This window comes from Oikopleura dioica, chromosome PAR, assembly GCF_907165135.1.
Source record: "Oikopleura dioica chromosome PAR, OKI2018_I68_1.0, whole genome shotgun sequence".
Taxonomy (NCBI): Eukaryota; Metazoa; Chordata; class Appendicularia; order Copelata; family Oikopleuridae; genus Oikopleura; species Oikopleura dioica.
The window spans coordinates 3,346,650-3,373,042 of record NC_137293.1 but is presented as its reverse complement, the minus strand read 5'-3'; the positions used below and the strand labels follow the sequence as shown (position 1 = coordinate 3,373,042).

The following is a 26,393-nucleotide window of genomic DNA, read 5'->3' as shown; positions in this document are numbered from 1 at the left end:
AATATATTTATGATCATTTTCGAATCCCACTCAACGATGATCTTCTTCGGAATTTTGAAAATGCAACTCATACGGAAACGGAAGATCAAAAGGGTATCTTTACTGTCAATAAAGCAAAAAATGAAAGCGAAATTTTTGATGGCTGGAGAAGAAAAACTGGCACTCTTGTCAAATCGAAGGAAATCAAAGAAATTGAGGCTAAATGCAAAGTTATGATGAAATTATTCGGCTACAAGCGAAATATTCTTGAGCGAAACATCTCTTGAAGAGATTCTCTTCTGTTGAATCAGTGTGAAATTGATCGAAAGTTAATCGAAGTTGTTTGAATAGAGTTATTCTATCGAAAAAGTGTTTCAAATTTTCTGAGCGGAGTTAAGCGAGTAAAAACAGTTTATTCCATTGGTTCGATTCCTCCATTGAGTCTCCTCAAGCAAAGATAACAACAGCAAAGTTTTCGCAAGCAAGAAGTATCATCATTACGGCCACCGCCGCAACATCCTCCACAAGCAGGTTTAATAAAGCCTGAATATCTCAGAATCAAATTCATAAACTTCAAGCTAACCGTTTGCTTCTCCTTCAATTTGGAGGAGCGCACAAGGGCAGGCTACAGTAGCAACAGCGCAATCGGAACATAAGTGTCCTTCAATCATGTGCATTTCTCTGACTTTCTGTCGCTGAAAGGCAATTGTGCACTAAAAGTCACTTTTATCAAAGAAAATTTGGTCGATGGAGAAGCTTACCCAAGGAAAACAGACGCTTAGCAAGCACCATCCAATTCCAGAACTTCCAAAGTACTCTGCTACCGTTTGAACTCTAAGGTACCAACAGAAGAGCATCTCGAGATGAATGCAGCATTCGCAGCAAGTATCGAAAAGCCCATATTTGAATGTTCCCGGATAAGCTGGCTCTATGTAAGTCGGTATCGGATCTTGGTAGTAAACAACTGGCTGAGGTTCAACGACTACTACAGTCATTTTTTATCAATAAGCATAAAGAGCTTCCTCTCTGTTCAAAAAATCGTTAAATTGTTTAGCAAATGGTTCCAAGGAGATATTTCTGCTTTATTGACACACACAAATATCGCTATGGAAATGGCGTCAAAATGCATATTCCTAGCATAGGAATTCGAATATTTCTGACACAACTATTTCCTCCTTTTCGTCAGTTCATGATGTCACCAATAATGTCCCAAATCCTTCTCATGTAATTATTCTTTTTGTCTTCAAACAAAAGATCTTCCAGCCACCGCGGGTCTTCCAGCAAGCGCTCTTCTGACTCGGAGGATCACCGCGCCGCGCTGAATTCGGAATTTTTGAAAGAGAAAATTTAGAGAAAAATGATCAGAAGAAATCTTCGATATTTAGCGGAGATTGCTTCCAAACGAGGCTGGCGATATGACTTGGGTAAGTTAATGAGTTCGCATTAAAAATATATTGTCACTCAGAATAAAATTTATGTTTTATTTATCGACGTTAAATTATCGTCCATTAATTTCAAATGATCAAATTAAGCCGCTGCTTCTGTCTCCGAATCTCTTTCCGATCCCGAATTCTACGCTTCTCTGAATCCATCCAAACCCTTCGAATCCCTCTCCGACCAAGAGCTCACCAACTTCAAGAACAACCGCCGCGATTTCCAGCTCAAGAAAGTCTCCCAAATCGCGGCTTCTTCCGGCATCGGGAAAATCGAGGACTTCGAAAATGTGTCTTCCTGCCAGCTTTTGAATTTTGTTGAAGAAGCGGAGCAATTTGCCGCGATTGCCCCTGAAGATGAGAAGTTTTTCCTTGATCTAGGTAAAAAAGACAGTTGATAAGCAACCAAAAAGCGGCTTGCGGCTTCGGATAATTAGAAGCAGATTTATGCTTTCCTGCCGTTTTGTTTCATTTATCTGTAATAAACCATTTTAGCAACTGCTTACTTTTCTTGCGACATTGAAAAAGCTGAAGAATTCAAAAGAAAATACGAGAAAACTCACTGGATCCCCGCTTTCTTCGACCAAAATGCCTCCGAAAACGATCAAATGATCGATCGAACTCTTTTCAACAGGTAAAAATTGTCCTCAAGTTACACCCTTAAACCTTTTTAGCTACATTCCGCATGTTTCCGCGATTCTAGCGAGGAAAGAAATCGAACAACTGAAGCAAAACGACAAGAAAATCACTAAAAAAGAGCGAGAAGCCCTTGGTTTCAGACGCTTGCCAAATCCCTTCGTCATGTTCGCCAGAGAACTGCGGCAAAAGCTCAAGGATCAAAAATTATCTGCAGCGGATGTTAGCGAAGCTTGGAATAAACTTTCTCCAGCTCAAAAGGTAGCGCTCTTCATTTGTATTTTCTTACCTTTTCTAAGGAAATTGCCGAGAAAACGCATCTTCAAAGAACCGCGGAAAACGACGCTAGAAACGGAGCGATCGCGAAAAAGCTTCTCAACGATCGAAACTGGAATCTTTTGACTAAAGAAGAAATCATCCTTCACGGGGAAGACTCTGATCTCTTCGAGTTCCAGAACTTTTGGGAGAAGAAAACCGCCGCTTTTGACGCTTATGTTCCAGAAATCGACCCAATTTTGAAGATTGAAAAGATCTCAGACACGGAAATGCGCAAAAATATCCGAAAGCAGCGGAGTTTCCCTATCAGAACGAATAAACTGCAGATTACGAAGAAGATGAAGCTCCCAGGGTCCACGAAGGAAATTTTCGAAAATATGACAAGCGAGAACAAAAAGAAGCTCGAGAAAGAATTCGCGCTCTCGACAGAACAGTACAAGAAAGACTGTAAGTTTTCAAAGATTTAGAGAAAAAAATGAGCAATTTTTTTCAGTCCTTGCTGCTCGAAAACGCGCGATCGCGGATAAGGCTTACCTAGCCCTGACAAAAGCGGATATTCTTGAGCTTGGAACGAAGCAAGAGCAACAAGAATGGACCGAAGCCTGGGAAGAATGGCAGGCGAAAACCTCATTTTAGAATGTCCTCCCCTTCTCCTGACAAAACTCACATTTCTGACATGTATCACACCTTTTGCGACCTCCAAATCCGCCTTTTTTCTTTCAAAACTCTTTTGATCTGCCAATTTTAAAACCACTCACAGCCAAAATTCTTCATTTCTCTCCACTACAGTGAACTTTATAGAACACTGAAGTTGGAAGATTGACTTTCTTCTGTAAGTTTATTTCAAAGTGCAGTTTTTTTTTATAGGAAAGGAAAAATCTAGCAGTACTCTTTGTTCCCAGAAGTATTGTAGGTATTTGGTGGGGCGTATTGAGTCGTGTTGTAGTCCTAGAGATAGTTTTAGCTCTATTATGAATGGATGTCTTACCAAATCGTCCTCGTATTCGTCATTTTTGCAGCTTGTGAAGATCATGATACACCCGGCGATCAATGCCACACATCCAGTAACCCAACCGATGTAGATATCCGCTCCGATCGTGTAGATAATATTGTATCCTGTATTAACCTTATTCAACACAAGAAACCGTGAAAAGCATCGTACCTGCTTGATTGATGATGCCATAGTCCCACTTGCTATCTTTCAACGTATGCGAAGCCGACCAAGAAGCAGCGGCAATGATGCAAATCGCCATAATACAGTAGCAAACCCCGGCCAAGGTGGCACAGCAGTTCTTGTCCTTTTGCTTTGCAGCTATGAATTTTCATTATAGAAAAGAAATTCGTGGGACTCTTACCAAAATTGATTCTCTGCGCCGAAGCCATTCCGAAAAGAACACCAACTCCTCCAGCAATGGCGGCAAAAACGGCGAAACCGCGCTGGAAAATCAACTCGCTCGGCAGGTGATTGATTGCTTCCATCATTTTGGCGCAGCTAGAAACGCGTAAAAAAGCCTGAGAGAGATAATGCTTACTTTGACTGGCCACCGAGGTTGTAGGAATTTGAGCAGCGATGCCAAAGTCCTTCGTGATAGCTCACTGTAGGCATGGCGTTTCCTGGTGTGTTGTAATTGACGGAAACTCGCCAATGTCGGTCGAATAGGCACCAAATAACGCCTCCCAAAGCTAAAAACGGTATCTTTACAAGGTTTTTGGAACAGTTTAGCTTACCAGCCATGCCCATCAAAATACCAACACCTCTAATCGTCATTTTTTGCGTTCAATCGGTCGCTTATCTTACAAATCTAGCCTCTTTTCAAGTCCACTTGCTCTCTGGTCACTCTTTTACCGTGAATGATTTTGATGCAAGAGAGCCCGGGCTTGGGCACACACTATGCATGGCCGTAAACCCATTCAAGAGCGCGGTTTTATTGCACTGAATCAAACACTATCAAATGGGCGATTTTTCCAATGACGGTTTTCCGTTTTTGCATGATTTGAAATGAATGAATAGGTGTGACTCGAGGTGGACATATTTTTTTATATATTTAGACAGTAGTAGCTTCAATTGTACAGGTTATGTTTTTCCTAAGAACTTTCCTATGTCGTCAATTGCTTTTTGAACTGCTTCTTGATCGTCTGTCACGATGCCGAGTTCTTTGTTTCTTGCGAGATACGTTTTAAACAGCTCGTATGTTTCTTCATAGCTTCCGGTTCCTTCCAAGTTATCCTGGCCGAGTTGGGCAACCGTCGGGTGGATGAGCGCAGCATTTTTGAACCAATACGACGGGGTCTTTTCCACTCCCATTTCTTCGATTGCTCGCTTGTAGAAGCCAAAAGACCATTTGTAGTAGTTCTTTGCTTTGTCCCTTTGACGCGCTTTTTTTACGGTTGGATTTTATAACTTTTGATAGAGTTAACCAAACCTGGAGTTTTTGGGCTCAAAATGCTCCTCTCTAAAAATAAAAATTTTCCAGTGCATTAGATTTCGAAAATTAGGTACCAATTTTCCGGAAGTGATTTTAGGTACCCCTAAATGTTGTTCGATCGGGGTGAAACTAGTACCAAAAAGATCGCCAGAAAATTTCATGAAGATTGATACTATTACCAGACTATTATCTATCTTTTTGAGCATTTTATCAATAGCTCAAGATACCCAAAAGTACTGAAATCCGATTACCGTCTATTTTGTAAGGACATGTTCGAAAAGAAGCAAGTTGGGTATCATTCTTCATGAAATTTTCTGGCGATCTTTTTGGTACTAGTTTCGTCCCGATCTTAAAATATTTTGGAGTACCTGAAATCATTTCCGGAAAATTGGTACTTAATTTTCAAAATCTAATGCATTGGAAAATTAAAGTTTTTCGAGAGAATCATTTTGATCCCAAAAACTTCAGATTTGGTTAGCTCTATCAAAAGTTATAAGAATCCAACCGTAAAAAAAGCGCGTCTTTGGCCAGCTTTCTTCATCTCCTCAGCTTGGTCAAAGCTCCACATCGCAGACTTGACCATCGCTGCGTAAATCTCATCATTGGCGACTTTTTCCCAACTATGATCTGGAAGATCCGACTTTTCAGACGGAAGGTGCGGCCAAGTCTGGAGCAACAATCGAGAGGAAGCGTATGTCTCTTGCTTTTCAATATCCCAATTCTCTCCACTAAAGTTGCTCTTCAAAAAGAACTGCTCGCAGACACCCCAGGGCATTGCCCAAATATCCCCTCGAGCTTCAATCTTCTCCAGTTCCTGAAGCCCAATGCATCCGAAGATATTTCGTTCTGCATTTTTTCTTATGAAATCGGAAAGGGAAAAGTCTCCAGGCTTTCCTTCCAGATGATACCGCTTTCCAGGGAAATTTATTCCGGGAAAATGGTGGCCAAGCATTTTGATGTACCAAGGATAGGTCATTGGTTGAGTGTCGATGAAGGAGCAATCTGGGCGTCGTTTTTCAGCTTTTATCCGTTCAAAAATTGATTTCTACGATCGGAAGCTTATCAAGGCTTTTTGAACAGTTCCTATATCCAGAAACCTCAAGCTATTCGAGGGCAAATCTCCTTTCATCAGAATGATAGAGTTCTCGGGAAAACTCATGGCCAAATGATCAGCGAAATCAGCCACGTGGGTGAATCGACTGTAGTTCATCTGTTCATACCTTCTTGCGGCAAGAAAAACTGGGATAGAAAGAAGGCCAAAATGTAAAAATTTTGTCGGAACTTTGTTTTGCAAGAGTTTTACGATGAAATCGCTGCCAAGACCGACAAAAATAGAAAATATAATTCCAGATTGAAGATAAAATCGCTGAATAACACCTTTGAAAAGCCCGTTTTCTGGGTCCAAATTGCATCGCCAATTGAAGAACCAAGTGTAGAATATAAAAATCATCAGCAGCCTTAGAGTTGATTTCCCAGATTTGGCAAACGATAGGAAGCAACCGATAATTCCGACAAGAAAGCCGATAATTGAAAAGTCCTCAATAAACTGCCAAGCGTTGAAGGAGAGCATCACCCCGAGGCCACGTCCAGCATGGCCTGAGGCGAGTGAGAAGGTGCCATATTCAGCTCGAAGAACATGTGTTAGAATTCCGTCGATGCTTGTTGAATCGCCCCAAGTCCACTTGGCGTTCGAAAAATACGCTGATAGAGGCAGGTAAAGGTAGATAGACAAAGGGATAGAAATCATGATGACAGAAGTCTTGACAACATCCACCGACAATCTCGTCTTCAACGAAACCATGAGAGCGATGGGCAAGACGAATAAAACGGAAGTATGCTGGTTTGTCAGTGCGAGGCCTGAGAAGAAAATCCCCCGTTTGAATTCATGTGAAGAATCTTCCATTTCATCCTTTTTGGCAAAGAAATCCACCATCGCTTCAAGCAGGAAAATGCACAGAAGATTATTCAAAGTAAAAACCTCCAGATTCGAAGCCCACTCCCAAGTGTTCACGGAGAAGGCAAAAATTGATGAGGTCAACAGGGCAGCTCGCCATGAACCGGTTATTTTTGAAGCGAGGGAATACAGTCGTACAGCGACAAGAGACGCGATGAAGGAGTTGAAGAGAGATGAAGCAAATGTTACATATTCTATTTGGAGGATTCAACTTGGTATTCAACAGTGGAAGTTCTAACATTGACTGTTCTAAGAACTTGGCATGATTTTCCACTTATGCTAGAGTGAACCCTTCCTGGAGCATCGAAAATGTATATCAAAGGAGAAAGCCAAATGTGCAAAAGAATCATCAGCAAAGGATATCCAGGCGGGTGAGCAACCCCGAGCTCTATACTGGCCGTCACCAACTCCGCCGAGTCTCCACCAGGGAGTGTTCGATAGCATGTTGATCCATAAACCGCGAGCGAGAATAGGAAAATGAAGGTTTTAACATGTGGCGGCTCATTATTGTCGATTTCGACTTGTGATTTCTTTTTGACTTTCTCTTTCATGTTTTATGAAATTCGAAAAATTCAGCTTGAATTTATTCAAACTTTTATTGAAAACGCTGGAGCTCTTTGCCTCCGGGGAGGGTTAACAATAAAAGATAAGAATTATCGTCCGCGGTGGAGATTTCAAATGCGTTTTCTCAAATGCCTTTCAAATGAATTACCATCCCAAAAGAAATTTGGATTGCTCATCCCAAAGCTCAAAAAATAAGCTTATATCTAAAATAAATTTATTTGCAGACAGGATGCATCAAAACTTTTTCCAACAACATACAGTTCATTGTATAAATAGACAAGCATCAAATAGACCCACCAAACGGCTTGGAATTGTAGAAAATCGTCGTGTCATTTTCCATGTTCTCTGCAGACTTGGCGGCTCAGTTCATGTCAAATTCAATATTTTACGAGTTCTGGCAGGGATGAGGAAATCGAGGGATCAAGATTCACCACTTGATGGAGAATAATTTAGTATTCGCTCCTTCCATATAAGCGCGGTTCTTTTAGTCTGGAGATCATTTCACTAACGCATCAGATAACAAGAAAAATAATGAAGATCAGTTTTTTACTTCAAGGTTTTTGATTTTACCCTGAAATTTGTCTAAAATAACTTTTATTCTAGGAATATCGGCATTTTTGCTGAGTGCACCAGGCTTCGAAAGAGCAAGAAGAGACGATTACGATTACATTGACTTGTCGACAGAAATGCCTGAATTCGGATCCGATCTAATCGACAACTGGAACGAACTTTTCAACAACTAAAGCAAAAATTCCCTTCTGTTCTTGTGAAATAAATTTTCAAAGTATCAACCGATTGAATCGAACTTCAATGAACAGTGAGCAAAACTGACAATCCCACTTCGCGAAGGAATTCCCCAGCATTTTCTATTTTTAGCTCGATCGAAATTCCACAGTGGCGCATTTTTTCCATAAAACAGGGCGCGCATTTCGAGAATATCACCACAGCCAGCCTTTTTCAAAGACAAAAACAGAAAGAGAAAAAATGCCAAAAGCGCTGCCTGATGATCTCAAAAACCTCGTAGCAGAAAAGTACGAGAAAACCAATCCACCCTTGAAGCCATCTGAGTTGAGCAAATGGGCCACGGCTCATTTTGGCAGGCCTGTTTCAGGACAAGTTTGTACCGCTATCATCAAGACGACGAAAAGAGATCAGGAGAGGGGATCATTTTTATGTAAGAAAGGTTGAAATTAATTCGTCAAGACCCCAAATAACAGAAAGCAAATCCGAAAAGAACGGCGTTTGAGGACTTCCTTGGTTTCCAGGCAAAAGTAGCCTACAACGAGAGACGCAGCAATGTTTCTAGAACTGAAGTACTCCTGCTTGCGAAGAACTGCCGAATGCTCCCATTTTTCAGTAACTCTTTTTCTTTCTGACCACTTCCTTATCGTTCTTCTAGACCCAAAAGATGTCCCGAACTTGACCCCAAACTGGTACTCCATGATTCGCGATCGCTACGGCCTTCCAAAGGGCACCAACAATCAAGGGAACATCATCATTTTTGACACAGCAAATCGAGCGAAGATCATGGCGAGACACCGAAAGCAAGAAGAATTCAAATTGCGGCCAAAAGTGCTCATTCCTTACAGCTGGGAATTCATCGATGAAAAGTGGCTGTGCAATTGGAATAGCAACAGAGATCCAAAAGATGACAACATTTTGGAAGAGATAGTAGCACCGCCACTTCATGTAAGCCACTAATTATTGATTCAAACAGGTGTTTACAGTACTTTCTTGATTGTAGGTCTACGCACTGCCTGGCGAGGTCAAAGCTCCGAACTACGACGCAGTACAATAAGAATCATTTATTCGCTGCATAATTCATTGATACAGTTAGAAATACATTTCAAATCAAAAAGTTGACTCGAATTCATGGAGGAATGTACTTGTCTTGATTTTTTGCCAGGAGTTAAATTCCACAATTGATTGAAATCTTACGATAAATCTAGTCATACAGTAACCCTCTTTTCCGACAATAAAAAAGGTGCGCCGCTAATTCGCCGCAGGGCATTAATCCTTTTTTCGTACAAAACTTTGACACTTTTCCCAGGTCACCTCTGAAATCGAGAGAAAAATTCTTCGGAGATTAAAAATATGTTGTTTTTGGACCAAAAATGCAAATATTTGTTATTGACAGAATAAGGGCCTTCCCAAACTTAGGGGCTTTGCTATGAGAGAACAAGAATTTAGGTAAAAACTTTTTTTAAAAAAAGAGAATCATTTTGAATGCTAACGGATGTTTGTGATTCGATGTTATTTACGAGCGTATTAAAGTTCATAAAAATGACAACGTATTTAGTGGTTGGGTGCTCGAATCATTTTCCTGGAGAGAATAATTATTGATTACTGAAAAGAGAATTTTGACTTTTGAATCAAAAGTTTTGATACCAATCAATTTGAAAATGAGCCAATGACGATCGACAATCAATTAGGCGCGAGTGGGATTTTCAATCATTTTTTACAAGTTGTAAATTCTATCGTTGCGATCTTTTTTTTTCAGAAAATTCTTCATTTCGATTTACAAGAGAAAATGCGCCTTTTCAGAAATTTTTCATTTATGAATTAAAAACCCATATTAAGGCCGTCCGGAAGTAAAAAATTTAAATTTGAAAGGCATCACCTGCAGGGGATTTTCCTCTTTCCCGAGGCGTAATTATTACTTATTCTTTTGAAAGCTAAACTTTATTTTTTCTTTACAAAATTATCAGAAAAAGAGAAGGTCTTTCTGAGAAAGAATTGATTTTGATAATCAAATTCTCAGCTGCCCAAGAGCACCTTATTTTTCGCACTATCACTTCAAAATCAGTTCAAAAGACGCCATTGTGAATCCCAGCCTATTCATTCTTTCAGCAAAATCAAATATTTGACTTTTAGTATTTTCCGCGTTCTTCATTTTTATCAAAAGATAAGCTTAGAGAAACTTCGAAAATAAATGATTTTTTATAATCAGAAAAATACGGTAGAAGAGCCGCTGCGGCTATGCTTATTTTGACTGATTTTAAAATATTTTTTTTTTATTTATTTCGGAAGTTTTTGTCAGTTTTACGAGCATTCGATTATCATCCCTAGAAATGGATGTGTCCTAAAGTCATTTTCTAAACGAGTTATTGAATTCAGATGGGCTTTTCTGAATCGAGCTTACAGAGAGTAAGGTACACCAAGCGCAAGCAAAACTAAGAAGAGAAGATGGAAGCGAAAGTGTTTCAAATGGTGAGATACTGTGGCTGCGTCGAAATCGTTGAGAGGTAAAGATTTCTCATAAAAAATATGAGAACTGATGCCAAGCTTCAAGCTTCGCTAACCTTGAAGACTCAAAGAAAGAAGAAGTTGCTGAATTTTCAGTCTACACACTCACGCGTGCTTCAAATTCAAACTTCTTTCCTTCCCCCTGCGTGAACCGCACTGTTCAAATCACAGAAGAAGAACTAAAGAGAATCGTCGGCAGAAAGAAAGCTGTTCCAGAGAAAAGTGAGGAGCTCTACACAGTGATTATCACTCCCTATTCCATCAAAATCTGCAAAAAGGAGAAGAAGCCATTTCACTACAGCGAGTTGGAGACGGTTATGACGGAAAAAGCAAAATTCAGCATGAACTTGGTCAGTTTCGCATCTTTAGGTTGGTTTTTTATCGATATGGAATTTGAAAGCAACAATTTCTTCACTTAGATTTCGACATTTTCGTCTCATTTGTGGCGAAGAATGACGACGGTACCCATCGCGCTGGTTATGTTCTCGAATGCTCCGACAACGACAGCGCAGGGCAGATGTTCGATGTAATCAAACAGTTCTTCAAAGAACCAAGGATTTACTTTTGAAATTTTAATTTCTGAAGATTGTTTTTTCTGAAGCATATTTTTAACAATCCGTTTTTCCTCATTTTCCAAATGTTCAAAAAACAGACGCTGTTCAGTTTTCCTTGATTACTGATTACCTTAATTAGTGCGGCTGATGAATGCAATAAGGCAATAAATTCAGATTCGATGGGCTGCCTGAAAATATTAAGCCGTCAGCATCCAAAATAGCGTCCACGCAGCCAGTGGAAAACAAAAACATCAAGAGAAGCTATGGGAAGATGTCTTTTCACAAAGATTCTTCTCCTATCAGCTGCTGTCGTTTCTCAGGAGTCGCTGGATTTGAGCTCAAGTGATAGTAGCGAAACTCAGCCGCCGTATTGGAAGACGGATATTTGCAAGGAAAGGATTTTACAACTAAAAAGCTCATTGTAGCCTGGAATACAAGTATATTCTGTTTAAAAAATCCACCAAAAGAATATCTATCCTTCACAATGTGCGGAAACTGAAGAAACAATGGCCCGCCGATGCGGTGGTGTCCGTCAATTCGTCCCCCGCGTCGACCCGGAGAACATTTGCTGCCCAAAATACGGCTGCATCTGCAACGGGATAGAAGACGCCAACGGTGTCTTCCAGGGGTCAACGGAGAAAGTGATCGACAAAATGCGCTATCACTTTGGTAACTGCACGGTGATCCGGGGCTCGGTCGTCATTGAAAGTAAGTTCGAGTAGTTTATAGTAGAAGAGTTGAGTTCTTTAACTTACAGTCAGGGTTCTGTAGATAAGTTTTAAGAGAATTTGGAGGATGAATGTATTTTTGAAACTCATGATCATTGCGACGAAGGTTTGTTCCCCGGCTATTCTGACGCGTGATGGCACAGAAACAGCCATATGTGACAGCATGTAACAGTATTGATTACGATGCTTTCTCATTATAACACACCTAATAATACAGTAAATGTAAATAATGAAAAAGAGCCCAAAAATAACAAATGTCGTAAATTACTCAATTAACAATTTTTCTCAAGCTTCAAAATCTAACTTCTCTTCTTTTAGTTCCATCAGGGCAAGATCCCTACGAGATGAACGAAATTCTCAAGCAAATTGAAGAGATCTGGGGTTTCTTGAGCGTCGAAGCAGATCATGTCACGTGAGTCGTTTTTTAAAGATATTTTTCATAGTTTATTTTTCAGCGAATTGCGATTTGAAAATCTACGCATCATCAAAGGCTTGCACACCAAGAAAAAGGATACATATGTAGGCTATGTTCGTAAGTATCTGATAAAAAGGATGAGTTATAGTGACTTAAAGAATAACTGACTAACAAGGCCAAATAACTGAGGCAATTTGCATGTTTTAAACGTTAGAATTTAAAGCATATGAATTCAATCAATCATGATCCTTGTCAAAGAAAAAACTGTTCCAAAACACGCCGCCATTTCAAATCGGTAAGTACCTATCTTTTGTGATTCCTAAAATACACGTAGCTGATTGAAAGTTTTCATGATTAAAACATGTGTTGATTGCCTTTTTAGCTACATCCCTGTACTTACAAATGCCGAGTTTGAAGATACTAACCTTTCCGAAGCTTAAGGAGATTACCCGTGGAAATGTGATGATAAACGGCGGCGATAAAAAGGTAAAAAAAACTCCCTATTCTCTCGGCGAAATCATCTAATATTCAGCTTTGTCTGCCGCTGACAGTGGATTATTATGGGGAATTGTTCGCCCATCCGTGCAGCAAAGAAGTGGAACTTCAACTCAACAAGACCGAATCGGAGTGCCAAGACATCTACTTCTACGATATCTGCAATGAATATTTTGACAACAGATATTTTCCTCCTTACAAGAAAAATCGAAAAAAGCTCTTTGAGATGGAAGCAAAAAACTTTGAAGAGATAAGATACGCAAAGAAGTGCAACTACTGCCAGGATGAATATCAGAATCGTATCCAGACCCTTGGTGGCTCTTCAGGCGATGCAGCGAAATTGAAGAAACGGTGCTGGCACAGCGATACTTGCCAGATTCTGTCGAAGACAGTCTGTACTGGCCCGATTTCGCGCTTTTGCGGGGGGCCGAATAGCATCTTTATGAAGACCACGCGAAGATGTAATTTAGGAATTGGTTTTTCTTCTTTATGATTAGCTGTTAGGCTCTCTCCAGCAAATTTTTTTTTGCCTCAAACTTTTCTTGGAAAGTTGTTTTCTATATTCGAAACCAAAGAAAAGGTCTTCTCTCTCAATCCGGAAAAGAATTCGATTGGGCGCCCAAAAACGAATTCGACGAGTGCTGTCCGAATTCATGCTCTGGTGGCTGCGACTCGTTTCAAAGTAGAGTTCCATCGATCGAGAGACCGGGCCGCCTAATCGACCAAATTTGGACGACTTGCTCCTCCTGCAAAAATGACAACGACAAGAAGATCTATAAAAACACGTTTTTCCTCGAGCGATGCTTGCCAACTTGCATGCACAGCTTCCGAGTGCCGCTTATGTTCGTAGAATCAAACGGAGAATCGTCCACAAAGAAATTCGAGGGCGAGTATTGTCGCGAATCGTCGCAATGCAAGAATCGTTTGGTCCACGATATCGAAGACTCCAACTGCGTGCGATACTGTGGCAAGCGTTTTGGAAAATACAATTCCATTGAGTACGAAGCGCTTGTTGCTCAAAATATGACGAATCCGAGGTGCAGGCGATGCGATGTCGCTCAACCCCTTACGCTCAAGAATTCGACCATCGACTACGGCTACAACTGCACGTCTGGGCATTTCCCGGAGGCGCCAGTGGTCTGCTGGGGCATGGATCATCCTAAATGGAAGAACATGATGACGGGACTAGACTTGGAAGTCGACAATATGGTCCCATTTTTTGAAAAGCATCATGAAGACTTTTCAAAGTGCAATATTATCGATGGCGATCTACGAATTCACCAAGGCCACAAAGCCAACGAATCTATGGAGTGGAAGCTCTGCAATGCTTTTCGAAATGTCAAGTTCATCACTGGCCATCTTTTCATCGCCAATTGGCCGATGGAGACTCTCGGTTGTTTAGAGAACTTGAAAGTTATTAGCGGAAAGTCGGATACTCGCGAGTCCCAGACATTTGACGAGACCGACCAAATGGGCTTCATTCTTAAAAAGCGAGAGGATGGTACTGAAAACATGAAGAACTCGCTCAAGTACATTGGCAAGAATTTCTCAGTCATGGCCGGAATTTCTATCCAATTCGCTCCGGCAAACAAAAACGTCGTTATTTGCAATACGCAAGAAGAAAATCTGGAGAACTTTGTGATCGGCCAAGGAGACGAAAAACCAGTGGTCAAGCTTCATGTTTCTTACGACAAGCAGCATGAAGATATTTACAATATCAAGGATCACGATGATGAGATAAAGGCGAAGATTGACGAGATTTTGGAAGACCAATGCGGCAACAAAAACGCATGCCATTCTGAATGCCTAAACGGATGTTTTGGACCGTCCGAAAGTGATTGTAGAAGCTGCAAGAATTTTCTCGACAAAACTATCGAAATTCCTTATGAGGATGGCTTGGGTCCGGAAACTCAAAACAGCGGCGAAATACAGGGCGCGAATACTACTGATGCTTTCTACAACCTTGATGAATACTTTCAAGCTAGCATGATTCACGAGGCAGAAGTTGAAAACACTCCGGAATCCAACAGGAGCAAAACTTTTAAAGGACCAAGAGTTGAAAACTATCGAAATTTACTCAGACCGAGATGCGTGGAAAAATGCCCTCGAGAATTGCGTTTTGCGAACGAAGCGACGAAAGAATGCCTCCCTTGTGATAAAGAGTGCCATCCTGAACATGGCTGCAAAGGATTGATGGATACGGACTGCGATCAATGCAGGAACTTTCGCGTCAACTATGAAAAGGGTTCTACGAATTTCGAGATTCCAAAAAGCGTTAAATTCTTTTGTGTCGCTTCTTGTGAATTTGAAGTCACCACTGATCTTTCTGGCATTCTTAAACCTTTCTTCCCGAAAAGCAAATCACAAGAGCACCATTTTTCAAAGAGCCGAACGCTTCTCCAAAATCATGTTCTTTTCTAAGCGAATGTCTGAGCACAGCGAGCACAAACAGCGAAAATGAAGCCGTCTGCGATTGTAGTTTTGAAGTTAGCGAGAAGAACAACCAAGAAATCACATTCAAAGGCAAAGGAAACAAATGCAAAGAAAAACTAAAGGATCTCGACTTGAACAACGAAGAAGAAAGAGGAAATAAAACCGTGATTGAATTCTTAAACAAGAAAGGTTGTGGAGACTCGAATGGAGGAATCGTCATTAAGAACGACAATGGAAAGATTAAATTCGTTACGTGCTGGGAAGATGATTTGCCAGTTGGTGCCCAAATCAGTAAGTTAGTCTGCTCTTGATAATCAATGGATTATTTTAGGTATCTATGTCTCTGTTGCTTTGGTTTTTATGTCGATCGCATCTGTCTTTATCTACCGAAACTACAGCAGCCGACTTCTCAAGCGGGGCAAAACGAAAGATGCGATGCGTCTGTTCCACTCGCAGCCAAACGATCTCCTACCGGAGTCGGGCGGCGGTCCCGATCAACGAAGATTCCATCCCGTCACCCGATTCAGCCATAATGATCTCATCTTTGGCGAACAGCTGGGAGAGGGGCACTTCGGTTTGGTGTTCGAAGCAACCCTGCGAATCAGAGTTATGCGCGACGTAAAACCAAGAAATTCATCGTCAACTTCTAACCCACGGACTGGATCTTCAAGCGATGTTCCACTGGTTCCCAGACGCGAGGAAATCATTGTCGATATTCCAGTCGCGGCGAAACAGATCAAGCCGAAGGTTCGCCCGATTCGCGATATTCTCTGGCTATGCAGTGAGAAAGATTTATTCACGGAGGAAAATCAAAAAGAACGCATTCTCAAGAAGCTGAAAGAATACGGAAGTGATCGACTTTCGATCTCTGGTTTGGATCAGAAAAGCGTCGTTGATCCAGACTTCCTCTACGAGCTACAGACGTTGGAAGCTCGAGTGAACGAAAAGGAACTTTTTGACGAAACTGCTAATTTTCACTTTCTCCGCCACGAGCACTTGGTAAAGGTTCATGGCATTTCTGAGCATCATGCCGATCCCAGCCGCCGCTTGCAGATTACTTCGCCGTCGATGGTGCTAGAATTTGCGCTGAAAGGCGCTCTGGACAAATATGTGCATAAGATGATGTTCAAGCAAAAAAATAAACTAGACGAACGCTACACGATCCAATGGTTTTACCAAATCTCTGACGCGATGCAATATCTTCACGAAAACAACGTTTTCCACCGCGATCTGGCAGCGCGGAATATTCTTCTCACTGACGATCTGAAAGCTCTAGTCGGCGACTTTGGTCTCGCCGCACTCGCGCCAAAGTCGGCAAAAAGCGGCGAAGAATTTACAATGGACAAGAAGCAGATTCCATGCCTCTGGTATCCGTTTGAAAGCCTTCGAAATGACACGATGGAGAAAGTTTTTTCCTCGAAAGGCGATGTGTACTCGTTTGGCATGCTCATGTGGGAGGTCCTTTCTGGCTGCCCGCCGGGACGACCGATGTTCTTCGGCAATAGAATGTTTGTAAAACCGCCCTTTCCTATTTTTAAGTGATTTTTTAGTCTCAACAAGGACGGATCCTACAACGAACAAGCCCATATCAACCTCCTTCGCGATGAGGAAATGCCATCAACTCCGATTTGTCGACCTAGTCCAAAAGAAGAGTACTACACTTGCACGAATGATTTCTATAACGATTTTATGAAGCCCTGCTGGTCTAAGGAACCGAGCAATCGTCCCGATTTCGCGATTTTAAAGAAGAAATTCGACGGAATCCGCGGCAAAGCGAAAGACTACATCCTGCTGGACAAGCAAGAGGGCAAGAAACTGTCAAGAAGCAGCGCAAGTACCCTCCGCACTCTGGAAAAACAGCATTCGCAGCTTTCTACTTCCCCTCTCGCCGCCGAATCTCCAAGTCTCGACTCTCCAATCCGTCTCACAGAGACGCAAATCCACGCGACCAGAAACTTCGATCCTTTGAACGCGAATTACTCCTTTGTCTCAAGGAATCAGCCAGTTTATGAGAATCAGGAATCGCCAATGCGCCCAGTTCAGCCGCCCTCAATGCCTTCGAATTTCCGCGGCCAAACTTCCGCATTCCAATTTCCCATGAACAGACAGCCACGAAACTCGGACAATGGCCAGTCTACCACTTCCGCTACGAATTTACATTACACAGGGGGCTCATTTGATAGCCCAACTAGAACTGTACAGGTGAGCTTCTTTATTGTTCTTTCTTTCTCAAAGTCTTTTCTCTAGAATCGCCTCTATTCCAACGCTACGCAGCTGACAAACCTCACCAATAGCATCCCCGAAACTTCCTCCCAGTATCAAAACGTCAACGACGACGTATTTTCCAACCCAAACAACGAAAGCCGTGCTCTGCTCGAAGAAGATGAGCAATACGATGCATATCAAAATGCTGCGCCAAGTAGTGACGTTTATTTGGTCCCTCGTTCCTGAATCGAAATTTTATTTATTGTGAAAACTATTTTAACCTGCTTTTACCATGTGCTGATCCTCAAAAAGTTCCAAAAATGTGCCTCATTCTCCTTCTTTTCATCGCAACGAAACTTCGCTATTTCCTCCTTAAATCTTGCTTATTCTTCCTCAAATAAAACAAATGATGCTATCGACTAAATAAATCTGAATTTTCAATTGAAAATTTCATTTAAAATTTTTTTTTTGAAGTTCAGACAGAAGCAGATCTGAAACTCGTAAATGGGAATCGTTGAGCAAGTAGCATGGTGCAGCAAAGCAGAGTGGCTTGATGTCTACAGTAATTTACAGGTTCGCAGAGTCGGCTTTCTATTTCTCCAAAGTTCTAGAGAGATAGAAGCGCAGTCCTACGCCGCTTGCAGCTCTGGGAGCAAAGAATCGGTGCAGATCTTCCAGTAGCAATCGTGGCCACAATTGCTGCTCTTACTGGGCTAGAAGAAATTCGAAACAATAGGGATAACCAAGGAACGATGTTCTGCGCCTCCGGAGCGTTGGTACAAGCAGTGGGAGTGATAACAGAGCGCTACAGGGAGGCGAATCTGCCGATTCATGTGCTCGCTGCAGAGATTGGAATACCAGATTGGGTTACGAACTTGAGGCACCAAATTGCGCATGGACCGTGTCAGGTAGAAAATATACGAAAGTTATCAACTTACATCTTTTCAGTCGTCGATTGAAACGCTAGAAGACGCATTGGAAGCAGTTTACGAAGCATTAACGACAGATGCCAAGTCCTACTGGGTCCTTCAAAAAGAAGACTACGACAAGCAAAAAAGCGAGATCAAGAAAAGACTATCGAAAGATGAAGAAAAGGCTTTGAAGTTTCTTGCAAGGAGAATAGTAGAAGTTGATCAAGAAGGACTAAACTCTCTCTTCAACGAAGGTATGCTGGTTTTCATAAAATTTATACTAAAAATTGTAGCTGCTGAAATTGTGGCTGAAGAAAAGTACCGTCAGGTGCTTTCTGAACAGCTTGCTCGTCGATACTCCTCGTTGCCAAGAATAGTTACGCCGATCTGGAGAAGTGGTTTCAAAAGAATGAAGATTTCAAATCAGCTCGTGCTCGATTTGCTGCGAGTTTTGAAGCTTCAAGACGACTGTGGAAGAAAACCGGATAAAAAGTTGAAAGAATGGATTCATGCACTGCTTGGAGACTGCAAAGATGTTGATTCAAATTGGATGAAAACGGTTTTGGAGATTATTTGCGAAAGTTTGGATGAGTCTAGCGGGGGCTTTATCAAAGCACTTGAAAAGGTTGTGGAAAGCTCGAGTCGGTTGGAGCAGAGAGAAAAGACTTTTTTCCTGGTAACTTGACTTTCCCTCTTTCCTTTTATTTACTATTTCTTTGCAGAAAAAGCTCATAGAGATAAAACGAGTGTTCAACGCCATGTCAAGTCAACAGAAAATCTCGTTATTTTCAAAACGTAGAACTGTGGTATCAAAAGAAGAAATCAAGGAAGAGGATATTTGGAAAACAGCCGAACACTTGCTTCCTGATACGAAAGAACGTGTTTATAAACAACTCTGCCAGTAAACTTTCAATAAACAAGAAAAATATTAGTTTTAAAGCTGACAAACTGCAGACAGTATCAAATTGTCAGCAGTCTCGCTGAAGTGAAAGTTTATTGCATTCGTTTTAACCAAAAGTAATGAAAGGAAAAATAACCGCATAACGGAGAGAAAAAACTTATTGAATATAATAATAGCCTCCAAACAGCCCCCAGTTTTAAACAAATTAACAGAAGTCTCGTAGACCGTGCTATTAGCTCTCGCAATATTTGGAATGAACAAAAAGAAGTGGAGAGGGATTATGTTCAAGGTTATATAATTATAAAACCTGCATTTGCAGTTTATTTTAGAATTTTCTAAAATTTTAATCATAGCTTTGAATGAATTTTATTAAAAATGCCAGTATTTTGCTGTTTAAAAACGGCTTGTTATTGATTAAAATCTAAGTTAAGTTTCTGCTTAATTTTCCAGTTATGTAAGAGTCTTCTTTTTCGGTCAATTTTTTCAGATACGAGCACGACTCGTTAATTTGAATCGAGGTAAACTTTGCTAAACTGTTCTTTTTGACTCTTCTTCATTTGCTTGACGAATAAAAAAGCAGGTCAAAAGCAACAGATCACCAGATAAAGTTATCAGAAGATGAAATTCTTCTTTCTTTTTTCAGGCATTTCTGCAGTCAGAATCAGCGAAAGCAGACTAGAAACATTTCAAGCAAGCTCAAGAGAGGAAGACTGCCCGTAAGTTCAACTAAACATCGCATCTTGATCAAAAATTAAAGAGACAATCTTCTCCAGGAAGAATGCATCGGAGAATGCCGGATGGATTTTACGAATTGCCGACTTTTATGCGAGACAGAGTACTGTCTCTCGATTTGCGATAGAGAATACAATGGTGAGAGACGATAAAATTAAGCCTGGTTAATAATAATTCGTTTGAAGACTGTTTGAATTCGTGCCCATGTGGAGAAAATTGCCCAGAAGGTTGTCGAAACTGTGATCATCCACTTTGTCCTGAAGAAGAACCAGTAAGTATCTTTGATTTTCGACCTTAAATTTTCCAAGATCCCTCCATTCATTATGGTCATGCTTTTCCGCGATTACGACTACTCCTACTACAACTACACTTATCCTTCCTACTAGTACTACGACGAGCCAAAACCATTCGTGGACCTGCACAACGCGTACATAATAGACGGCGTCGGCTCAAAAACCGTTCAAGCAACGATCGATGCTACGAAGGAGCAGTTCATGTGGGGCGTCAAATATGCACTGGTCAATGACATACTGTTTGTTTTTGGAGGAGAAGAAGCAGGAATGGACTTTAATCACCGAAGAATTGCTTATCTCGATGGCTGCAGTTTCGTGTTTCTAAAGTAGAGTTGACTTTTGAAATTCATTCTGCAAGTTCTGCTTTGACTTTGGCGGATGGGGATAAAGGTTGTAAAAATAATTCAGTCAGAAATTCGTATCTAATATTTTCAGCCATGATTTGCTTTGAATACACGACTCAGAAAAAGACCTGCAATTATTTTGATGGAGAGCAAGTCACCATTGCACCGATGACTTCTTACGAGCACAAATACGCCGGCCTTGGTCTGTACAATGGACAGCCAACGACTGTAGGAAGCTTTAATTAGAAGGCGCCGTCGTATGCGCATGTCGAAACTTTAACCGATTCCGGATGGGTTTATCTCGGAGATCATCCAGCGTAATTCATCATAATTTATGATTTATAAAACAATGCGTTCTTAAAATATTTCTAGCGCTCTGTATGGTCATTCTCTTATGGGTTTGAGTGACGGAACAATGCTTTCAATTGGTGGATATGATGCTATTGAAGAAACTGCTGTAACAGATATTGATATTTGGACTCTGATTGGTAATCTTCGAAAGGTATGCTTAATTTCACACAGAAATTGTAATAAAATTCTAACTAGAAAGTGTGCAAAGCATCTACTCTCCAATCTGGTTCGTCCATTTTCTTGTTTGCAGGATACGGCTCTGATGCTCCGATTCAAAGAATCGACCTTGACGGACAAGAGAATCTCGGCTCAAGAGTCATTGGTTATCAACCAGAAGAAGGTGTTGAGTATCCTGTTCTTTTCGAAACTACATTTGACAAATGTGTTGAGTTTTTGTAAAATGCGAATGATTTGGGAATTGATTATCAATTATAATTCAAAAATAATTTAATTCTGTCTTTGTTGATATCAATGTTTAATTATTATCCATTTTTGTTCACACAGTTAGAAGCAAATATTTTTAAGAGCGGAAAAGTCCAAGATGTTTCAAAAGAGCCTGACACTCTGTGCCGAGATTTTTTCTCGTTGTATTCTTCTTTCAATGTCTAAACTTATATTTAGCATAATTTCATTGATAAACAAAATTACCTGAATCTTTTAATTTGCTTATCCAATCAAAAACGCTTTCAGAAATATTGAACCCAGCAAATTTGAGTATCTTCCTGCCATATTTTTCTGGATTATAAGCAATATCTTCAGCGTTAGTTATCAGAAAATTTTCTTCCAGTTGATTGAAATTATGCTCGTCTGCAAAATTGATTTTCGCAAAGTTGCAAGCATCTTCAGCATTAATTGAATTATAAATAATTTTCAAATCCAATTGATTATCACTAAGTAAAGGCTCTGAGAATCGTTAAAATCAAACAAAAAGTTATAATAGAGATATATAATATAATATAAGAGAGAGCCTGACTTGCAAGATCCTCAATTTCCTCAACACTTATCATTCTTTCGCTTATTTGAATGACCGGAATGAGACTTTTGCAAATCTTTGATGCTAAAATTGAATCCACAGGGTCACATTTGCTATTGCAATTAATTTCCGTCGCGTTTGTTTTGCAAAATGGCGGTGAGCAGAGCCGTCGATGTTTGCTCCGAAAAACGAAGTTTCCTTTGCTCTCGATGCTTCCATGCATGTTCAAATCATCATCGAAGCGCTCAAACGTGAGTGTTTGATCGTAATGGTCGATAAAATCGCAATTTAGATTGTGCACCAAAAGGTCCTTCCTAAGCTTATTCGTGCTCTTCGAGAATCCGGATTGAGAATACTGGTAAAGAGGCTCATAGATAAAAAAAGCTTCGTCGTGTTCGTTGAAAAGCTCACCAAGAATATTTGGCCGGAAATTTGATTGGCTGATAATCTTGAATTTTTTTTTATCCCGAAGAAAATATCTTAATATGCGATTTTCTTACCAAAACAGCTTTTCTTTTAAAGTTGACAAGAATTGCGTGCACTATAATGAACCAAGACTTATCGACATTCAACAAATCAAAAACTTCTCTTTTCAAAAAGATTGAATTTCATCACAAAAAGACTATCAACAAAATATCAATGAGCACACGAGATAAAATATGCTGCTGGATACACATTTATACGATCTTGTCAACTTAACTTTGTTGTTTCGAGTCAAACTTGTCTTCGTGAGAAATTTTCATTAAAAAAAATAGAATAATAAATAGAAAAATCATTAATAAAATGATTTTTCTTCTTCTCATCTCTACTTTGAAAATTGAATAACAGATGGTCATGGGGAGAAATTATCTTGCAAGCTCAATTGAAGAGCTAGCAAGCTTCGTTTGTTTTTGTCACGGCTCACAGTTTTCTAGAAGTTGGCGTAAAAAATTGTGACAAGTATCTTTTCTATTTGCGTAAAAATAAAGAAAAAAGAGTTTAATGGCCAGTCTTTTCTTTATGGCACCGGTAAGACTATTTTACTTTTACATTTATCGTTCTCAATTAAATTTTTTCACACAAAAGCGTTTTATGCTTTGGTCGTAAGTTTACGAATAAAAATTCGTGAAAATTTTCTGTTTTTTGAGATGCTCACTATCAAGAAGATATTTGGAGTGCTTATTATATTTTTCCTTGGGTTTGGTTTTGGAATTTTTCTGATACTGGATCAAGAGAATTTTCGCTTTATTCGACCGATTTTAACAGGACTGGGTTCTTGATACTCGTTAGATAAGAACAATTAGTGCGAGAGTAGATAAATAGAGAATGATCCATAGAAGTAAAATCTTTTGAGATCGAAGAAGGAAAACGAAAAAATGTAACGAGCAATAATCACAACTCAAATGTTCTTGAAAAGCCGGAACTAATAATTGATTGCCAGGGTCTTATAAATGTAAGTGTCATTTTCATTGTCTTGAACGTAGAATAAATAAGTTTTTAAATACTAACCATATTTGTAAGAGAAACGACGGAGAGCTGCTGAAAGTCAAAAAACTGCAATCATTGAATAAAAAGTATTCTCTTAGCCTCTCGGAGGGAGAAATTTCATCTTCCATTGCTTCAAATAGCTGCCCGGAATTCGTTACTTCTCGCAACTACCCCTCATCAGCCTCGAATTCCGATTTTCCTCTCGCCTACTCGCTTGTTCTCCACAAAAACCCCGGGCAAGCGGAACGACTTCTCCGTGCAATCTACTCTCCCGACAATGTCTACTGCTTGCATATAGATGCGAAGACGCCTGAAGTTATTTTCAAAGATTTCGAAGCCCTATCAAGCTGTTTTCCGAACGTTTTTCTCGCCCAAAAACGCAAAAACGTATACTGGGCCTCTTACGAACGACTCCAAGCTGATTTTAACTGCATGCAAGAACTTCTTGAGCATGAAATACAATGGCGATATTTGATCAATCTTTGTGGGAAAAGGCTCAAAATACCTTTTTTCGAGTTTGCCGTTTAGTTAAAAAATTGAGCCTTGACAAGAGAAGATTTCCCACTGAAGCGAAATTCCGAAATTGTCAGTTATTTAAAATCTGTGTATCCAAAAAACTCAATCGAAACATTTCCGATGACAGTGAGTTGGAATTTGAAAAAGAAAATACGATACGAAAAGCACTGGGAACTGCATAAATATGAGACTGAATCTGAATACAAGTTTCACCCAATGATGACCGATAAAGATAAAAGTCCGCCACCAGGTGGCATCGAAATTTTCTCCGGAATTGCGTATAACTTTTTCACAAGAGAATTTATTCAATGGGCGCTGGAAGACAAGGATGTCCGAGAATTGATTGAGTGGTCCAAAGATACATTTTCGCCAGATGAGTTTATTTGGGCGACGATTATTCGAATGAAAAATGCTCCAGGAAATGAATTTATTGGGGTAAGAACCACCTAAAATGCAAAAAAGAACGTACTAACATTAATTATTTCATTCAGAAAAGCACCGAAAACCTAAGTCGTCTAATTTTATGGCAAAACAACGTGAAAGATCATGAATGTCAAGGCTATTTCCGCCGTAATGTTTGTGTCTTTGGCAGTGGCGATGTTGGCTGGGCAAGGAATTAATTTATGCTCGAAAAATTTGATTTTGATTTATAGTTATTGAGGACGCCATATTTTTTTGCAAACAAATTCGATGCAGTCGATGATTTTGCCCTGCAGTGCCTGGAGGAAGAACTTCGAAAAGAGCCTGAAATCAAGGAGGATCATGATTGACACTGACACAATAAAAGAAAGAGAGCTTCAATTTTTTATTTTGATTTTTATTCGAAAGAAAATTATTTATGACAAAAATGTTCGAAAACGGTAGAAAATGTTAGCTAAATCCCTTGTTGACATTTTATTCATTGCTTTTGCAGCCAAGCAGCTTGAAGAAAACGAATTCCCAGCAGTTGAGCAATTTTTGTCATGCCAAGGATGATATAAATTCTCCATATTTCCTCTCAAAAAATCAAGCTAAAAATTGTGAACTTGACTCACTTTTTGCAGTAAACCTTTGATTTGATGACATCATCGGCAAATTTTACATCCTCTCCTCCCCAACCACTCATTGTCGTATTGAAACCGGGTGTTTGAAGATAAGTTTTCTTTGTCATCGCCACCATTCCGAAAGAAAAAATTCGCCAACTACCCGTGTCCTCATTTGTCACCTTCGACAGGTCTTTATTCTTTTCATATTCGCTTCATTGGCTTCTAAATCAGGGCGGTCTAATTTGCATTCTTGAAAATAATTTCGAAAATTTGCGAGATTAATCTTTTTAGCGAGGCTAGGGGCAAAAATTTGGGTGGCGCTGGCGAGCTGTTAGCAGTACGAGGCGGCGCGGACAAAATTTCAGGCTGCGCTCCAAGCATGTTTAAAATCGGCGCCATCGGCCATTGGACCAGGTCGACCAATCACAGCGCGCGCTTCAAGATTATTTGAAATACATATCTCGTTTATTGCTTCGTTATAAGCTTTTCGCCTTTCGGCATCATCAGTGCTACAGAAAGTTAGAAACATACAGAAAACAAAAAAGCAGTTACCTTTAGAGATGCAAAGTTGTATCTGACAAAACCACGAAAACCATGAAAACATTGTCAACATCTTTGCGCTTGTTTTTGTTTTTTAATGAAAAAAATTCTCTAGAATAGAAGGGATTTCGGTGTTTGTTTTCGTGGTTTTGTCAGGTACAACTTTGCATCTCTAAAGGTAACTGCTTTTTTGTTTTCTGTATGTTTCTAACTTTCTGTAGCACTGATGATGCCGAAAGGCGAAAAGCTTCTGCAATAAACGAGATATGTATTAAATACTCGTCAACTTTACGATTATTTGAAATAATCTCGGAATTTTTTCGAAAATTCACCGAAATAATCTTTATTATTCAAAATGACTAATCTCGCATCGAGATTAATCTTAGAAGAATGAATGAATAGTCTTCGGAAAAAAGACTATTTACAAGAATGCAAATAGGACCGCCCTGTTCTAAATACTGTTTTGACATTACACTCATTATCTGCCTTTTCGTGGCACATCTACGCTTCGTCAAAATTTGAAGCGATTCCTGAAAAAGACCGGAAAAAATGCTCTTCCTTCTTGACTGAATTGACGAAGTTTTAAACCCCAGTTTTAAACAAATTAACAGAAGTCTCGTAGACCATGCTATTAGCTCTCGCAATATTTGGAATGAACAAAAAGAAGTGGAGAGGGATTATGTTCAAGGTTATATAATTATAAAACCTGCATTTGCAGTTTATTTTAGAATTTTCTAAAATTTTAATCATAGCTTTGAATGAATTTTATTAAAAATGCCAGTATTTTGCTGTTTAAAAACGGCTTGTTATTGATTAAAATCTAAGTTAAGTTTCTGCTTAATTTTCCAGTTATGTAAGAGTCTTCTTTTTCGGTCAATTTTTTCAGATACGAGCACGACTCGTTAATTTGAATCGAGGTAAACTTTGCTAAACTGTTCTTTTTGACTCTTCTTCATTTGCTTGACGAATAAAAAAGCAGGTCAAAAGCAACAGATC

At 39.9% G+C, this 26,393-nt stretch overlaps 10 protein-coding genes and 1 long non-coding RNA gene across 11 annotated transcripts; 8 read left to right on the top strand and 3 right to left on the bottom strand.

Annotated features, from left to right (window-relative positions):
• Window positions 1–189: 189 nt before the first annotated feature.
• On the bottom strand, window positions 190–1,009 carry LOC145704934 (uncharacterized). Its single transcript, XM_081782393.1, has 3 exons — window positions 741–1,009; window positions 563–692; window positions 190–522 (listed from the first exon to the last, which is right to left on the bottom strand). The coding sequence occupies exons 1-3, from the start codon at window positions 972–974 to the stop codon at window positions 392–394; spliced, it is 495 nt and encodes a 164-aa protein (XP_081638519.1). The 5' UTR covers window positions 975–1,009; the 3' UTR covers window positions 190–391.
• Window positions 1,010–1,251: 242 nt separating this feature from the next.
• On the top strand, window positions 1,252–3,109 carry LOC145702934 (uncharacterized). The gene is made up of 6 exons (XM_081780228.1): window positions 1,252–1,403; window positions 1,512–1,793; window positions 1,908–2,046; window positions 2,087–2,309; window positions 2,348–2,771; window positions 2,818–3,109. The coding sequence occupies exons 1-6, from the start codon at window positions 1,337–1,339 to the stop codon at window positions 2,958–2,960; spliced, it is 1,278 nt and encodes a 425-aa protein (XP_081636354.1). The 5' UTR covers window positions 1,252–1,336; the 3' UTR covers window positions 2,961–3,109.
• A 34-nt stretch (window positions 3,110–3,143) lies between these two features.
• Window positions 3,144–5,102, bottom strand: LOC145704204 (claudin-4-like). Its single transcript, XM_081781646.1, has 6 exons — window positions 4,053–5,102; window positions 3,857–4,007; window positions 3,680–3,816; window positions 3,487–3,636; window positions 3,313–3,440; window positions 3,144–3,272 (listed from the first exon to the last, which is right to left on the bottom strand). Exons 1-6 carry the CDS (start codon window positions 4,090–4,092, stop codon window positions 3,204–3,206), a joined length of 675 nt encoding a protein of 224 aa, XP_081637772.1. The 5' UTR covers window positions 4,093–5,102; the 3' UTR covers window positions 3,144–3,203.
• Window positions 5,103–5,175: 73 nt separating this feature from the next.
• Window positions 5,176–7,324, bottom strand: LOC145704203 (protein O-mannosyl-transferase TMEM260-like). Its single transcript, XM_081781645.1, is given in 2 exon segments — window positions 5,176–6,888; window positions 6,990–7,324. Coding segments are annotated over 2 exon segments (1,914 nt in total). The 5' UTR covers window positions 7,256–7,324; the 3' UTR covers window positions 5,176–5,240.
• Window positions 7,325–7,629: 305 nt separating this feature from the next.
• On the top strand, window positions 7,630–8,018 carry LOC145705654 (uncharacterized). Its single transcript, XR_014134622.1, has 2 exons — window positions 7,630–7,824; window positions 7,872–8,018. It is a non-coding gene; the product is annotated as an uncharacterized LOC145705654 (long non-coding RNA).
• A 234-nt stretch (window positions 8,019–8,252) lies between these two features.
• On the top strand, window positions 8,253–9,124 carry LOC145701261 (uncharacterized). Its single transcript, XM_081778485.1, has 4 exons — window positions 8,253–8,384; window positions 8,486–8,624; window positions 8,668–8,957; window positions 9,013–9,124. The coding sequence occupies exons 1-4, from the start codon at window positions 8,253–8,255 to the stop codon at window positions 9,064–9,066; spliced, it is 615 nt and encodes a 204-aa protein (XP_081634611.1). The 3' UTR covers window positions 9,067–9,124.
• A 1,188-nt stretch (window positions 9,125–10,312) lies between these two features.
• On the top strand, window positions 10,313–11,203 carry LOC145702179 (uncharacterized). Its single transcript, XM_081779391.1, has 3 exons — window positions 10,313–10,513; window positions 10,561–10,883; window positions 10,934–11,203. The coding sequence occupies exons 1-3, from the start codon at window positions 10,455–10,457 to the stop codon at window positions 11,080–11,082; spliced, it is 531 nt and encodes a 176-aa protein (XP_081635517.1). The 5' UTR covers window positions 10,313–10,454; the 3' UTR covers window positions 11,083–11,203.
• A 313-nt stretch (window positions 11,204–11,516) lies between these two features.
• On the top strand, window positions 11,517–17,771 carry LOC145701260 (uncharacterized). Its single transcript, XM_081778484.1, has 11 exons — window positions 11,517–11,776; window positions 12,115–12,208; window positions 12,252–12,305; window positions 12,475–12,506; window positions 12,594–12,697; window positions 12,744–13,182; window positions 13,287–15,035; window positions 15,092–15,430; window positions 15,471–16,647; window positions 16,690–17,341; window positions 17,387–17,771. The coding sequence occupies exons 1-11, from the start codon at window positions 11,575–11,577 to the stop codon at window positions 17,588–17,590; spliced, it is 5,046 nt and encodes a 1,681-aa protein (XP_081634610.1). The 5' UTR covers window positions 11,517–11,574; the 3' UTR covers window positions 17,591–17,771.
• Window positions 17,772–17,803: 32 nt separating this feature from the next.
• Window positions 17,804–19,179, top strand: LOC145703541 (uncharacterized). Its single transcript, XM_081780910.1, has 5 exons — window positions 17,804–17,917; window positions 17,956–18,252; window positions 18,293–18,509; window positions 18,549–18,931; window positions 18,978–19,179. Exons 1-5 carry the CDS (start codon window positions 17,849–17,851, stop codon window positions 19,158–19,160), a joined length of 1,149 nt encoding a protein of 382 aa, XP_081637036.1. The 5' UTR covers window positions 17,804–17,848; the 3' UTR covers window positions 19,161–19,179.
• Window positions 19,180–19,753: 574 nt separating this feature from the next.
• LOC145704556 (uncharacterized) lies at window positions 19,754–20,994 on the top strand. The gene is made up of 6 exons (XM_081782010.1): window positions 19,754–19,872; window positions 19,914–20,026; window positions 20,074–20,159; window positions 20,197–20,571; window positions 20,617–20,842; window positions 20,898–20,994. Exons 1-4 carry the CDS (start codon window positions 19,775–19,777, stop codon window positions 20,272–20,274), a joined length of 375 nt encoding a protein of 124 aa, XP_081638136.1. The 5' UTR covers window positions 19,754–19,774; the 3' UTR covers window positions 20,275–20,571; window positions 20,617–20,842; window positions 20,898–20,994.
• Window positions 20,399–24,452, top strand: LOC145701259 (N-acetyllactosaminide beta-1,6-N-acetylglucosaminyl-transferase-like). Its single transcript, XM_081778482.1, has 7 exons — window positions 20,399–20,420; window positions 20,617–20,731; window positions 20,898–21,027; window positions 21,072–21,271; window positions 23,415–23,810; window positions 23,868–24,267; window positions 24,324–24,452. The coding sequence occupies exons 1-7, from the start codon at window positions 20,399–20,401 to the stop codon at window positions 24,450–24,452; spliced, it is 1,392 nt and encodes a 463-aa protein (XP_081634608.1).
• The last annotated feature ends 1,941 nt before the right edge of the window (window positions 24,453–26,393 follow it).